At 50.9% G+C, this 15,705-nt stretch overlaps 1 protein-coding gene and 1 pseudogene across 1 annotated transcript; both read left to right on the top strand.

Annotated features, from left to right (window-relative positions):
- The first annotated feature begins 837 nt into the window (after window positions 1–837).
- Window positions 838–3,546, top strand: LOC126993820 (piggyBac transposable element-derived protein 3-like). Its single transcript, XM_050852963.1, has 3 exons — window positions 838–929; window positions 1,322–1,480; window positions 1,656–3,546. The coding sequence occupies exons 1-3, from the start codon at window positions 914–916 to the stop codon at window positions 3,401–3,403; spliced, it is 1,923 nt and encodes a 640-aa protein (XP_050708920.1). The 5' UTR covers window positions 838–913; the 3' UTR covers window positions 3,404–3,546.
- A 5,927-nt stretch (window positions 3,547–9,473) lies between these two features.
- Window positions 9,474–9,632, top strand: LOC126993821 (5.8S ribosomal RNA; annotated as a pseudogene).
- The last annotated feature ends 6,073 nt before the right edge of the window (window positions 9,633–15,705 follow it).

The following is a 15,705-nucleotide window of genomic DNA, read 5'->3' as shown; positions in this document are numbered from 1 at the left end:
CAGTGAGTCGCTGTTATTAAGTGACTGCCTTAAGACGCTGTACATTTCAAGGTCGTCATCGCGTGATTGCCCGGGAGGTCTGTAGGTGACAGATATATTTAAGTTGACTTTTGCAATGTTTACTCGCACGCACAAATGTTCAACGTTACTGTTTCCCGGTGTTTTGTCAGTGGGTTGCAAATAGCTTTTGACATAAAGGGCGACGCCACCGCCTCTACGGTTTACACGATCTTTGTTGAAGAGTCTGTAGCCATCTATGTTGTATTCTGAACTTAAATCAATATTTGTGGTGTCGATAAATGTTTCGGTTATAGCAATTATGTCAAAATTTTCTGTTAAAGCAAGACATCTCAGTTCATCAAATTGAAACTAAGGATTTTTAAGTTATCTAGAGTCTTAGTAATAGAGGTGGTGGTACTTGCGGGATCACGGTTACGGGTTTGTTGCGATGCACGGCGTCTATTTACACGGGTGGGGTGGAGGGACGTGGCCGTGACTCGTTTTTTGTTCGGATGACACGCACTGCTTCGTTGAGGAGCCTTCCGAGTCTGGCTGCCCCGATGGGAGAAAAGTGCAATCCGTCCCTGTGAAAGAGCTCATTTTGTCCATAGAAATTGTCCCATGCGTTTAGGAACTCCACGTCAAGCTCCCTACAAAGAGTCTGTAAGCGGTTGTTTAGGCTCTCTATACTTCCCACCCGGACGAATTCGTCCGGTAATTTATAACAGGACTCTATGGGCAATACACTGCATATATGATCTTGTTTCCCAAGCCGACGAATTCGTCTGGTATTTGTGCATCCCGCCACACGTGACTCCGCCCACTTTCTACTGTTTACAGCTCAGTATGCGCCTGACAATTGAGGGAGGTGGACGTGCCTGATTTTGCTGCAGGCGCTCTCATTTATGACCACATGGATGAAATATCAAGTAAGTTTTGCATATAGAAAAAATCAGAGAAGTTGTTGAATAGTTATACTTAGGTGTAGTATGTATAAAATCAGAGTTAGATAAAGTTTGTAGCTTATACAATAGTATTAGTTTAGCAGACGAGTTCGTCCAGTTGGGAACATCACGTTCCGTTTTCTATTATACCTACTCGATAAAGAAAATGTACATATATTTATAATCTAATGTTGATACATATTATATTGTAGGCTATTGTTATGTACTATATCATTGTCATTCATAGAGCCTAGAGTTTATTATTATTATTATTATTATTATTATTATTATTATTATTATTATTATTATTTTATTATTATTATCTATTTATTTATTTATTTATATTGTTGTATTATTATCGTTGGTTTCTATTTCAGATATCCCGTCGACTACATTTTATGGCAGACAGATTGACAGGCTACGTGCAAGAGATCAAGAATATGCGCAAGAAATCAACCTAGAAAATGAAGAAAGTGATGTGGAACCTGAAGAAGAGGAGGTAGATGACCCTGTCATGCCCACAAATCTACTCACTGGTAAGTTGAGACTCTTTCTTGGTTGAATCATGACCTGCACTATATATATATATATATATATATATATATATATATATATATATATATATATATATATATATATATATATATATATATATATATATATATATATATATATATATATATATAACTTCCTTTCTTATCTTTTTTCTAGATACAGTACAAACTGAAGATATTCATGCTGAAAGGGCTACCTTTGATGCAGAAGCATACCTGCCACTCTCAGAAGATGATACTGTTGTTTTGGAGGTTGCAGAAGCTACAGTGGAGAATGAAGAGGCCCCACAAGTCACAGCCAGAAGAGCTCGAGCTAATGCCAGAACATCTACATCATGGGTGCCTTCTGATCACAATGATGTTACAAATAATTACAGTTATCTTGGCCCAGATCATGAGTATGCTGATGATTTACGTCAACCCATTGAATATGTAAGGCAATTCCTTACAGATGACCTCCTTGATTTATTTGTAACACAATCAAACCTTTACCTAGTACAAAAAAACTCAAACAAGCCTCTCAATGTGGATCGTAATGAGCTTGAACAATGGATTGGTTTGTGTATCTACTTTTCCATTAGCAAACTTCCTAATGTTAGGATGCATTGGTCCCACCATTTAGGTGATATGAGAGATGTCACTTCAACAGTTATGAGTCGTAACCGTTGGGAGCTTATCAAGACTAACTTTCATATGGTGGACAACAGTACTGAGACCCAGAATTCCAGAGAGAATAAGGATAGGCTTTTCAAGGTGCGGCCTATGGTAGATCACCTCAGGGAAAAATTCCATCAAATACCAATGGAGCAAGAGCTTTGCATTGATGAACAGATGGTTCCTTTTAAAGGAAGAAGTTACCTGAAACAATATGTTCCTAGCAAGCCACACAAATATGGTTACAAATTCTTTGTTTTGGCTGGCAAGGATGGCATGACACATGATTTTATCCCATATACTGGAAAAATCAATCCTGTGAATGATCCTACAGTACCTGACCTAGGTCCAAGTTCAAATGTAGTTCTGCATTTATGTCAAATCATACCATCTGACTGTAATCATTACTTGTTTTTTGATAACTGGTTCACATCTCTACCTTTGCTCAGGCACTTAGCAACAAGAAAAATTTGGTGTTGTGGTACAGTGCGTCAAGCACGCCTACCAGGCATAAAGAAGGGAAAACATGATGAAAAGGATCTTATGAAAAAAGGGAGAGGTGCTTATGAAGAACTAAAGTGTGATAATGATGGAATAGAGATAACCTATGTCAAATGGTATGACAACAAAATAGTTAATCTTGTGTCCACTTTTGCCAAAGCACTACCGCTAGGAAAGGTGTCAAGGTGGGATAAAAAACTCTCCCAAAGGATTGAAATCAGTTGCCCAGATATCATCAAATGGTATAACAAGTCAATGGGAGGGGTGGATCTGGCAGACTGTCTAATTGCTCTGTACAGAATCAACATTGGAGCAAAAAAATATTACCACCGTTTGATCTTTCACATGATTGACATGGTGATTGTCAACAGCTGGCTTCTCTATAGAAGGGATGCTCTCCACCTCAAGCTACCAAAGTCAGAGGTAATTCCTCTGGCATTTTTCAAAATAAAAGTAGCATTTTCCCTGATAAAGGGAGGCAAAGAATTAAATCGCAAAAGAGGAAGACCATCTCTTTCAGATGCTACTGATGCAGGACCCAAAGTGAAAAAAGCTGGTAGGCCTCAAGCATTGCCTGATCATCCTATCAGATATGACAGTGTTGGCCACTGGCCTGCTGTAGAGGAACAAAGAAGGATGTGTAAGAGGAAAGGATGCAGTGGAAAAACAAATATCACATGCTCTAAATGCAAAGTAAACCTTTGCCTGAATGGAAAGCAAAACTGTTTTGTACAATTTCATACTCGTTAGATAATGCCTGTATTAGGCGATAAAGGGAAATGGAACTTATTATTTTTTTTCATAATAAGAATATCCATTAATTTTTTCAGGGAATTTCTAGTTCAGTTCTAGTCAAAGAAGTGAAAATGTTATTTTTTTACAATGAATTTCTAGTTCAGTTCTAGTCAAGGAATTGAAAATGTAATTTTTTTACTATATCAGTATTTGATGCAAAATGACATCAAAACTGCTTTATATGTACATTGTAACCACTGTTTAACAAAAATAAACACTTAATCAAGTCAAAGACGACTTTACCTTGAATGTAGAAATACTTGTTTTCTTTTATTAAGAAATTACCCATTATTCACTGTGCCCATATGGACGAATTAGTCCTCTAATTCTGTATCATTTAATATATGTAATATGATGAAAAATTCAAAATGATTAGATATTATTGATGGAAACAAATGCAAAGAACAGCAACATTATTTTTTTCTCAAAAAAAGGAAAACTTGGGAAGTATAGGGTTAGGCTGAAGGCCTTACTGAAAAAGTCGCTCTCCGCCCAAGTCCGTGGTAGAACTCCTGAAATCAAAATGTTAGGGGATTTAGTCTTATACTGCTGGATGAGCCTACGGTACTTCTCCAGGAGTTCCTCAGACCGGGTCGTGGTGACGTCGTTCGTACCTGTGTGAATAACAAACAGTGAATCATTAGTAGCCTGGGGGGAGATCTCCTCAAGAGCAGCAGTTATGTCGTCGATCCCAGCACCAGGATAGCAATAGTTCCGTCTTCGACGAGGAACTCTGCCGCAGAACTCAACGACCTGCTGGCGAATCATGGAGTCTCCCACCAGGAAGGTGCTCTCCTGCTCGTCCTCCTCCTCCAGAATGGCAAACCTGTTGAAGCAATGAACAGGATAAATCGCTTGTCTGGCTGGTTTGGCTCCTCCATTCACGACGGTGAAGCCATCATGGTCAGTGCCACTAGCATCCTCCCGTAGCGTGGTGTTGTCCGCTGGTGTCGACGGTACCGCTGAGGGCAAGGGGGCGGTTGGAGAAGGGTTTGGCACCACAGCAACGTTAGCCTGGATGAATTCCTGCAAGGAGGCAACAGTGCGAGAAAGCTCTATTATTTTATTCTGACCTGCTTCCATCTTCTCTTCTTGCTCCTGCAGTCTTGTCTCGAGATGCTGCCTGGTGAGAGAAAGCTCTATTATTTTATTCTGGCCTTCTTTCATCTTCTCTTCCTGCTCCTGCAGTCTTGTCTCGAGATGCTGCCTACAGAGACACAGTCGACAGACAGCAGAACGCCCTGTAAAAAAGTGAGCTGAGAAGCTACCGTTACAAGTACTGCACTTCTTAGGCGCCATCTTAGCTGAAATGAAAGAGATAAAAACACAGAGTGAAGGGGATTAGGAAAGGGGGTGAGGTGTGTGAGAGGTAGTTTAGTAATGGAGGAAAAGTGAGAGAGAGGAGGAGTAGGAAGGGATGTGAGGTGAGTAAAGAGGGGGAAAGAGAGGTGTGTGAGATCAAGGAGGGTTAGGAAATAGGTGAGGTGGGAGAGAGGAGTAGGAAGGGATGTGAGGTGAGTAAAGAGGGGGAAAGGGAGGCGGTGAGTGAGGTGTGTGAGATCAAGGAGGGTTAGGAAATAGGTGAGGTGGGAGAGAGGAGGAGTAGGAAGAGATGTGAGGTGAGTAAAGAGGGGGAAAGAGAGGCAGTGAGTGAGGTGTGTGATATCAAGGAGGGTTAGGAAATAGGTGAGGTGGGAGAGAGGAGGAGTAGGAAGGGATGTGAGGTGAGTAAAGAAGGGGAAAGGGAGGCGGTGAGTGAGGTGTGTGAGATCAAGGAGGGTTAGGAAATAGGTGAGATGAGTGAGAGGGAGTTTGGGAAAGGAGGTAAGTGGGAGAGAGGAGGAGTAGGAAGGGATGTGAGGTGAGTGAGAACAAGAAAGGTTAAGAAAGAGGCGAGGTAAGGTGGGTGAAGGGATGGGTAAATAGGATGTGAGGTAAGGTGAGTGAGGGGGGGAGGGCTTAGAAATATGTGGAGGTGAGGGAGGAGTAGGAAGGGCTAATCCTCTAGGGGATGAGGAGGAGCAAAAGGGATGTGAGTTGAGCGATGGTGGGGCCGGGCTTAGGTGAGGTGAGGGAAAGGGGTGTCGGAAGTGTTAATCCTCTAGGGGATTTAAAGAGGGTGTAATGAGGAGGAGCAGATTGAATCTTCAGGGAATTCAAAGGGTGGGTTGTCGACACACCCAAATCACGCGTGAGACACTCGGGAACACAAAGTCACACTCGGGACACACGAAACACTCAGAAACCCAAGCACAAGCACGACTAAACACCCTCAAGTCACTCGCAAAAACACCGGAAGTACAACAGCACACTCAAAACACTCTGAAACCCACGCAGAGCACTATAAACATCCAAATCACACGTAAAAGCACTGGAAACACAACACACTCGAAACGCAGAACACTCGAAAACAGCCAAATCACACGCAAAAACACCGGAAACAAAACAGCACACTCAAAACGCTCTGAAACCCACGCAGTACACTTAGAAGCAGCCAAATCACACGCAAAAACACCGGAAACACAACACACTTGAATCACTCTGAAACCCACGCAGAACATCCGGAAACAGCTAGATCACACGCAAAAACACCGGAAACACAACACACTTGAATCACTCTGAAATCCACGCAGAACACCCGGAAACAGCCAGATTACACGCAAAAACACCGGAAACACAACACACTTGAATCACTCTGAAACCCACGCAGAACACCCGGAAACAGCCAGATCACACGCAAAAACACCGGAAACACAACACACTTGAATCACCCTGAAACCCACGCAGAACACCCGGAAACAGCCAGATCACACGCAAAAACACCGGAAACACAACACACTTGAATCACTCTGAAACCCACGCAGAACACCCGGAAACAGCCAGATCACACGCAAAAACACCGGAAACACAACACACCTGAATCACTCTGAAACCCACGCAGAACACCCGGAAACAGCCAGATCACACGCAAAAAACACCGGAAACACAACACACTTGAATCACTCTGAAACCCACGCAGAACACCCGGAGACAGCCAGATCACACGCAAAAACACCGGAAACACAAATCACAGAGGCAACCACAGGCAGAAACCACAAGCGAACACACACCAAACACGTGTCGGGAAATCACAGGCAACACACAAGGTCCACAAGCGAGAACACACAAACGCCCAAGAGCACGACGAAAACACAGGGCAAGCGATGTTGTGGGGCGCAGCGGGGTGAGGTCACGACCTTCTCTCAGCAGAGGTCGGGTGTGAGAGAGAGAGAGAGAGAGAGAGAGAGAGAGAGAGAGAGAGAGAGAGAGAGAGAGAGAGAGAGAGAGAGAGAGAGAGACTTGGACTGATAGGTGCTACACTGCCACTCGCGGTAGGTAGACTGGGGCTGCCAAGTATAGAGGTCAGCGGGCTTTTTGCGAACCCCTTACGTTCTGATGCTCTTACTAAACACCGCCCGGGGATGCCAGGGGTTTAATTAGTCATATATTCATATTTATCATCATCAAATGTATCTTGAAGTTTGATAATAAATGTATATACGGTGTGTCTATCATCATTTGCCAGCCTAACGGATAGTTATATAAGGAAGCCTAGCCTTACTGTCCAGATTTTTTGCATACTCACTTAGATTATGATATGAAGACGGGAGGCACGTGCCAGCCATCATCAGGGGGCAGGGGCTCAGGTGATCGCTCGTGCCTCCCAAAATGGCTGACAGTTGTTTTTCCTAAAAAAAAAGCGAAGCGGTGTGACGTCAGTGCAACCCCTCTATACAACCCCTCTATAGTTGGGTGTAACCGACGAACATTTTTACTTGGTCTCATTTTATTTTCTCTCTTTTTTGACGTCCTGCCCTATAGCGATGGTAGGCTTTCCTTAACCCTACACTAGTATCCTGGGGTGTTTGACTCCCCCCCCCAAATGTTTTTGATTACCGTCTTGAATTGGCAACACTTAGATCCCTCTCTTTTCTAGAACCTTCCTGGATACGTGAGAGGAGAGACCACTGAAATGTTCATAGTCCCGTGGCAGGTCCTTTGAAATAAAGACACATTTGTCTCCTTTGGGGTGTCTTGTCACCCCACGGTGCTAATAAACTGACGTTGTGGGAAACATGTGTGCAGTGACCACAGCAAACTGCTTGTAAGTTGCATGTAATGCCAAGATTCTGTATCAGGTGACGGATTCGAGTGATAAGTACTGGTGATGCTGTTGCAACAAGATTATCATCTAATGTGGTTTAGAGTTACCTTATTATGTCAGTGGGTATGGAGTAAATATATTAAGTTATTTTTTTCTGCAATTTCATGTTTATTTATTTATCAGATAAGTATGCACGTCTTATTTTTGGTAACACATTTTTTTTGTGTGTGTGTGAGTACACTTTAAATCCTATGACGAGGATCTATTGGAGGGCAAGTCTGGTGCCAGCGGCCGCGGTAATTCCAGCTCCAATAGCGTATATTAAAGTTGTTGCGGTTAAAAAGCTCGAGGTTGGATTTCAGTTCTGGACTGACGGTTCACCGCCCGGTGCATACTGTCACGCTCCGAACAGCCACAACAGCCCGCTGGCTCGCACGGGGTGCTCTTCATCGAGTATCCCGCGTGGCCGGCAGAGTTTACTTTGAAAAAATTAGAGTGCTCAAAGCAGGCTACACTTACGGCCTGAATGCCTATGCATGGAATAATGGAATAGGACCTCGGTTCTATTTTGTCGGTTTTCTGAACCCGAGGTAATGACTAATAGGAACAGGCGGGGGCATTCGTATTGCGACGCTAGAGGTGAAATTCTTGGACCGTCGCAAGACGAACTACTGCGAAAGCATTTGCCAAGGATGTTTTTATTAATCAAGAACGAAAGTTAGAGGTTTGAAGTTCTAACCATAAACGATGCTGACCAGCGATCCGCCGGCGTTATTCCCATGACCCGGCGGGCAGCTTCCGGGAAACCAAAGTCTTTAGGTTCCGGGGGAAGTATGGTTGCAAAGCTGAAACTTAAAGGAATTGACGGAAGGGCACCACCAGGAGTGGAGCCTGCGGCTTAATTTGACTCAACACGGGGAACCTCACCAGGCCCAGACACCGGAAGGATTGACAGATTGAGAGCTCTTTCTCGATTCGGTGGGTGGTGGTGCATGGCCGTTCTTAGTTGGTGGAGCGATTTGTCTGGTTAATTCCGATAACGAACGAGACTCTGGCCTACTAACTAGTTGACGGATCTCCACCAATTGGTGTCCAGTTCGCAGCTTCTTCTTAGAGAGATAAGCGGCAACTTTAGCCGCACGAGACTGAGCAATAACAGGTATGTGATGCCCTTAGATGTTCTGGGCCGCACGCGCGCTACACTGAAGGGATCAACGTGTCCTCCCCATCCGAGAGGAGCGGGTAACCCGTTGAAATCCTTTCATGATAGGGATTGGGGTTTGCAATTGTCTCCCATGCACGAGGAATTCCCAGTAAGCGCAAGTCATGAGCTTGCGTTGATTACGTCCCTGCCCTTTGTAGACACCGCCCGTCGCTACTACCGATTGAATGATTTAGTGAGGCCTTCGGATTGCCGCTCTTGGATGCCGGGCCCACGCGGTTCCGCCGCTGGGCTTTCGGCACCTCCAGCTGACGGAAAGATGTCCAAACCTGATCATTTAGAGGAATTAAAAGACGTAACAAGGTTTCCGTAGGTGAACCTGCGGAAGGATCATTACCGTGTTTGCCCGAGGCTGGCAAAATCCAAAACCAAACACGCTAGGTGGCCGGGACTCAGACTGTCCCGGCTATCATCCATTCTTCCCTCCCTTTGCCTCGTGCGAGGCGAAGGCGAGGACCAACCACGCGTCGCTGTCGTGAGGCGGGCAGAGCTTCCGACGCACCAGCCGGCGACTACTCTTCTTAAACCAACCCTTCCCCGGGTGGAATAAGCACACAGTCAAGCCCTAGACACTACGTCTTCTCACATCGTCTCCCGAGGCAGAGACGGCGGAAGTCTGCTGATGAGAGTCGGCAGCGTCCGACGTAAAACAAAAATACAACTCTTAACGGTGGATCACTCGGATCGTGGTCGATGAAGACCGCAGCAAGCTGCGTGTCGGTATGTGAATCGCAAGAATACCAGATACATCGACAAGTCAAACGCACATTGCCGCGGCGGCACTCTCATGTACTGCCGTCACTCCTACACGAGGGTCGGGCTATGACATCGACCGCATTGGGGAGTTTCGCCTGTTGCTACTAGCGGGCGTTCCCTTAAGGCCATGAATAGTTACCGGCCGCGTCACGTCTCTGACGGGCGCGTACGTCGGTGACACGGAGCTTACAAACGCAGCAGGGAGGAGGAGAAGGAGGTGGTCTCTTCGGGACTGCCTCCTCCTCGTCTGCTGTTGTCGCTATCCGTGTCCTGTCTCGTTTCGGAATCCCAACCTGTGCCGCTATGAGTCGGACGGGCTAAGGTGGCTCTGCTTCGCGTGATAGGCAGGATAAGGCGACCGGGCCGGTTATTTACTCGACTCACCCGGATCACCCTACCTCTGCTTGCTGCGAGCAGACGCAAACAACAACCGCGTCCCGCGTGTCTGTGTGCACCACCACCACAGCCGACTGGCAGCCATTATTCAAAGGAAGGGACCGACGAGCTGGAGAGCGAGGCAACTCCTCTCCTCCCGCCAGCAACAAGGATCTCTTCTTGCTGCTGCTCCAATGTCGACCTCGTGTTAGGGTAGAGTACCCGCCAAATTTAAGCATATTAATAAGCGGAGGAAAAGAGACCAACAGGGATTCCCTTAGTAAGGGCGACTGAACCGGGAAAAGCCCAGCGCATAACCTGGCGTCGTGACCCGGCGCCAGGGGTGTTGCGTTTCGGAGAGTCCGGCACGCAGTCTCTCACCGCCTAAGTTATGCTTGAAAGCGGCCACTACCCATGGAGGGTGACAGGCCCGTGTGGCGGAGCCCGCGAGGGTACGCGAGAGATTGTCGGAAAGGGCCTCTCCGTAGAGTCGGGTTGCTTGAGAATGCAGCCCTAAGCAGGTGGTAAACTCCATCTAAGGCTAAATATGACCACGAGACCGATAGCGAACAAGTACCGTGAGGGAAAGTTGAAAAGAACTTTGAAGAGAGAGTTCAAGAGTACGTGAAACCGTTAGGAGCCAAACGGGTGGGACCTCGAAGGTCGAACCGAGGGGATTCAGCTCGTCGGCCAAAGCTGGCTGGGCGGCGGAATTCGCTTATGCGACCCAGGAATCCTTGGGCGTGCCCACGTCCGAGCCGGCGCCGGCGGGCGTATTTCCCCTCGTGATGTAGGTCGCCGCGACCCGTTGCTGGGGACGTCGAAGGCCCAGGCGGATTGGTACCCCGACGTCTGCGTTTACGCGGTCGAAGGGGGAAACCTCTGGTGTCCTGGCTGCCCTGCGACGGTCGTGTAGCAGAGGGGCAAACCCTCTCGCGGCGTGCAAAAGGTCGGTGACCCACCCGACCCGTCTTGAAACACGGACCAAGGAGTCTAACATGTGTGCGAGTCATTGGGCGCACTAAACCCAGAGGCGTAATGAAAGTGAAAGGGGGGCGTCCCGGGGTCTTCGGGCCTCGGTCGGCGTCCTCCGGGGCCGATCCCCGACCGGCCGCTGCCGCAGAGTCTCCCATCCCAAGGCGGGGTCGAGGGGGGGGCGCGGGGTGAGTCCCTTTTCCCCGTCGCTTACCTCCGGCCTCGCGGGTGCTCGGTGGTCCGTCTCCTTCGCGGGAGGCGCTTGTACGCAGGGGGGCGCAGGCTCGGGACTTGCCATTCGACGCCGTCGTGCAAATCTGTTGTTGGCCTCGTCGGCGTTGCTTGGGCTCTCGGTTGGCGCGCCGCGCGTTAGGCGGGCTTCGGGTGGGGGTTTCGGCTCTCATCCGGGTTCGTCCCGCGCGGTTTTGCCTTCCGATCCTGCTCTGTCCGGAGTGTCCTAGCACGCGTGCTGTCGGCAAGTACCATGAGCAGACATGTTGGGACCCGAGAGATGGTGAACTATGCCTGGCCAGGATGAAGCCAGAGGAAACTCTGGTGGAGGTCCGTAGCAATTCTGACGTGCAAATCGATTGTCAGAGCTGGGTATAGGGGCGAAAGACTAATCGAACCATCTAGTAGCTGGTTCCCTCCGAAGTTTCCCTCAGGATAGCTGGTACTCGCGGAAACGGAGGAGTTTCATCCGGTAAAGCGAATGATTAGAGGTCTTGGGGACGAAACGTCCTCAACCTATTCTCAAACTTTAAATGGGTGAGATACCGAGCTTGCTTGAACGCTGAAGCTTCGGCGACTAATCCGAGTATCTAGTGGGCCAATTTTGGTAAGCAGAACTGGCGCTGTGGAATGAACTAAACGTCAAGTTAAGGGGCCTAAACGAATGCTCATCTAGACCTCATCGAAAGGCGTTGGTTGCTATAGACAGCAAGCCATGGAAGTTGGAATCCGCTAAGGAGTATGTAACAACTCACCTGCCGAAGGAACTAGCCCTTAAAATGGAATGGCGCTCAAGCATTCTCCCGATACTCGACCGCCGGTGGCACTAAAGGCTAAGCTCCCCTCTTCACCGGGGGGAGCCCAGGCCTCCAAGCCCCGGCGAGTAGGAGGGTCGCAGGGATGAGCGCAGAAGGGATCCGGCGCGAGCCGGCCTGGAACCGCCCCTGTTGCAGATCTTGGTGGTAGTAGCAAATAGTCAAGAGAGACTTCCCTTGAAGGCCGATGTGGAGAAGGGTTCCATGTGAACATCAGTTGGACGTGGGGTTAATCGCTCCTAAGCCCAAGGCTAAAGCCTTATCCCACGCTAGAGGCAACGGCCAAGCGAGTTGTCGTCACTGCTGCTTGCGGTGGCGGCTCATCCGTGATAAATTCTTCTCAGTTGCCGATGGGAATTCATTTCGAAAGGGAATACGGTACTTATTCCGTAACGAGGCCTGGATGCCAACCGGGGCTAGGCTCCTTCTTGGACCGGCCCTTGGTGCAGGAACCCGGTAACGGGAACAAACTCTTGTCCATCGGCGGTGGTCCGGGGAAGAGTTTTCTTTTCTATTTAAGACGCCGTGACCCTAGAAACCACTCACAGAGCGAGGGGGTGTTGGTAACACGATCTGCCGTAGAGCGCCGCGGTTCTTGCGGCGTCCCGCGTACCACTGCCGGTCCGTGAAACATGCGAGGCACGTAACTGCATGGGGCGAAGCGGGGGGTCTGCTGCTGCTGCCCGCTGCCGAGCGTCGTTCTGTGGCGTCACGGCGCGGCGCACGTAAGCACGCGGCCTCCGCGATGCACCCCAGTTTCGGGCCTGTGAGTACCCATATCCGCAGCCGGTCTCCAAGGTAAGAAGCCTCTGGTCGATAGACTAATGTAGGTAAGGGAAGTCGGCAAATTAGATCCGTAACTTCGGGATAAGGATTGGCTCTGAGGATCGGGCCAGTCGGGCCTGTGCGGGAAGCGGGCCTGGGTTCGGGCGCTGGACTGGGCTCAGAGGCTCTGAGCTGCGCGCGGTGATGGGTGATGCCGTCTACCCTGCGGCGCCGACGTCGCCGGTGTCCGCCCATCCGCAGTTTCTCGCCTTCCCCGTTGGCGGCGACCCATTCCAAATGCGGCCTCGCGTCGCGCTGTCCTTGTTACCAGCTCGCCGGTGCGGCGGTGCTTGTGTAGTCCTGGTTCGCAAAGGCGGCCGGCGGACGATCACCGCGTCGTTGGGGCCCTCATAAGCCCCGGCGAGGCGTCCTCCGGTCGCTCCCGGTCCCACTCCGCCGTCCGCGCTAAAGCAGGCGCGGCGGGGCAGCGCGCGCTGGGGAGCCACCGCAGGGTTCGCCCAGCGCCGGTCGCAGGCGGGACACGCTCATGCGAGGTGGGGCCAACTTCCCGGTGTGCGGCGGCTCGCATTTCGCGGTGGGGGCTCTAGCCCTCTCGCCACTCGTGCCGAGAGCTCGGACCGGCGTGTCTCCGGCCCTTCCGTGGAACGCGCTAGGCTGCGTGGGCGCGGGGGCTCCGGCCTTCGGCCGGTTAGGTAGCAGCATCAGTCGTCCCTCGCTCCAAACCCACTTCGGCTGGCGCCCAGCGATCAACTCAGAACTGGCACGGACCAAGGGAATCCGACTGTCTAATTAAAAGAAAGCATCGCGATGGTCAGAGATAGATGTTGACGCAATGTGATTTATGCCCAGTGCTCTGAATGTCAAAGTGAAGAGATTCAACCAAGCGCGGGTAAACGGCGAGAATAGCTATGACTCTTCTACGGTACCAACCGGAAGAGTCATAGGGTACTAAGGAGAATCCCTCCACGTGGACCCGCTGGGCGTTATACGTGGGGAGTTCCCACCACTCGCTTCGTCGCCCAGGCTGCGACCCCGTATAACGGCGGAGTATCTCCTCCGCGCTGGCCCGCTTATGCTCGGGGCCAGCGTGAACCACCGGCTGCCAAGAAAAATACGCTTGTGTCCACCTGCCAATCAGCGCAGACGGACCCCGGTGGCGATGGGCACCCCGATGTCCATGGGACAACCTGCCCCATATGTGGGCGCGTATTCGCCTCCCTCATCGGCGCCGCGTCCACGAGCGACACACGCACCCGACTATATACCACGCTGCGGAGCCCTAGCGGCTGGTAACACGCCCAAAGGCGAGGTGGGACGCTGAAGAGGTGGCCCTTATGGCTACCTTCGAAGCGGCTCACCCCAACACCCGCCTTATAAACCAGGCCATACAAGAGGTGCTGCCCCACAGGACCCTGGACGCCATCAAAGGGAAGAGGAGGCAAGAAGCCTACAAGGCACAAGTCCGAGCAGCAGTGGGGCTGCTCGCGACTCCACGTGTGCCTCCTCTACAGCACCCCTCGGACGGGGACCGGGATACTGGAGACCGGCCACCGCACAGCCCCAACCCAGGAAGGACTCCACCTCCATCCATGGAGGACCCTGGGGAAGTGGGGGGAGCCCACGCCGCTCCCTCCCTGGACGCGAGCATCACGCCTGCTCCGCCCGAGTGCAGCGAAGCCACGACCGAGCTGAAGGTCACCAGTGAAGTTGGGCGCCTCTCTCAACTGCTCGGCGTGGCGGTCCCGAAAACACCGGAGGACCTCCAGCAACAATTGCGACAATGGGCGCCGTTGGGACCGGCCAGTCGGAGGCGGACTGGTCGGCCAAGACCGTCGCTACCACCTGGGCGGTCTGTCCTGACCACCCGGACGCTACGGTGGCGGGAGTATGCACGGTTCCAAGAGGCCTACAAGAAGAACCGAGGCGGGGCTATAACTGACATCTTAGCCGGCCGCAGCCCCGGGGGCGGTATTGGAGACCTTCCTCCCGGAACAGTCCAGTTCTGGCGGGAGGTTTTCGAACGTCCTAGCCCCGGCCCTGCCGGGCAGCTAACTCCGGTGAACCCGGGTGTTGGTCATGTGATGATGGCCCCGGTGAAACCGGCGGAAGTGATGGCGGCTTTCGCCGCCACAAAGGCCGACACGGCAGCCGGGCCTGGCGGAAGGACGCTGTCCGACCTGAAGGCCCTAAGCACTGACCAGCTTTTGTGGCTGATGGACTCAGCCATCATGCTGGGCTCCGTCCCCGAGAGTTGGGTTCATTGCCGAACCGTGCTGCTCCCGAAGGTGGACGCACCTCGGACAGCCTCCGACTACAGGCCGCTGACGATAGCACCCGTCGTGACGAGCGGCTTGCTACACACGCTCCCCTACCGCTGGGTCAAAAGGGATTCAAGCGGGAAGAGGGCTGGCCGCCAACTTGCTATTGGTGAAACGTGCCCTCGAAGCGGCTAAGAGCACCCCCCGCTCCCTGTACATGGCCTTCATTGATTTCAAGAAGGCCTTTCACTCAGTGGGCCACCCCGCCATAGTCAATACCCACTAGGCGGTGGGGCTTAGGGGAGCGATTTGCCAACTACATCGGCAATGTATATGCCAAGGCATCCACGAACCTGGATGAGAACACCAGAGTGGAACTTGGAAGAGGTGTCATGCAGGGCGACCCATTGTCGCCCTTATTGTTCAACCTCACATTGGACCAGGCCCTGTCCGCCCTACCCCAGACGTCGGAGTAGAGCTGGGTGGCGGCGCCCACGGCTACCTGGCTTTTGCTGATGACGTGGTGCTACTGGCCTCCACCAGGATAGGCTTAAAGGCAAGCCTGCGAGCGATGACATCTGCTGCGGCTGCCTTGGGCCTCGAGGTGGGGCCCTCAAAGTGCGCCTCCGTGGGGGTAGTGGCGGATGGAAAGAACAAGACCTGGTACCAAGACAAAATAAGGCTCCATGCTGGAG

This window comes from Eriocheir sinensis, unplaced genomic scaffold, assembly GCF_024679095.1.
Source record: "Eriocheir sinensis breed Jianghai 21 unplaced genomic scaffold, ASM2467909v1 Scaffold680, whole genome shotgun sequence".
Taxonomy (NCBI): domain Eukaryota; kingdom Metazoa; phylum Arthropoda; class Malacostraca; order Decapoda; family Varunidae; genus Eriocheir; species Eriocheir sinensis.
This window is presented reverse-complemented; position numbering and strand designations above follow the sequence as displayed.

What these genes read in the sequence shown, in the direction of transcription:
- LOC126993820 (XM_050852963.1), top strand. An exon ending in GCCCACAAATCTACTCACTG is followed by an intron (nt 1,481 to 1,655) that starts GTAAGTTGAGAC and finishes TCTTTTTTCTAG; the next exon opens with ATACAGTACAAACTGAAGAT.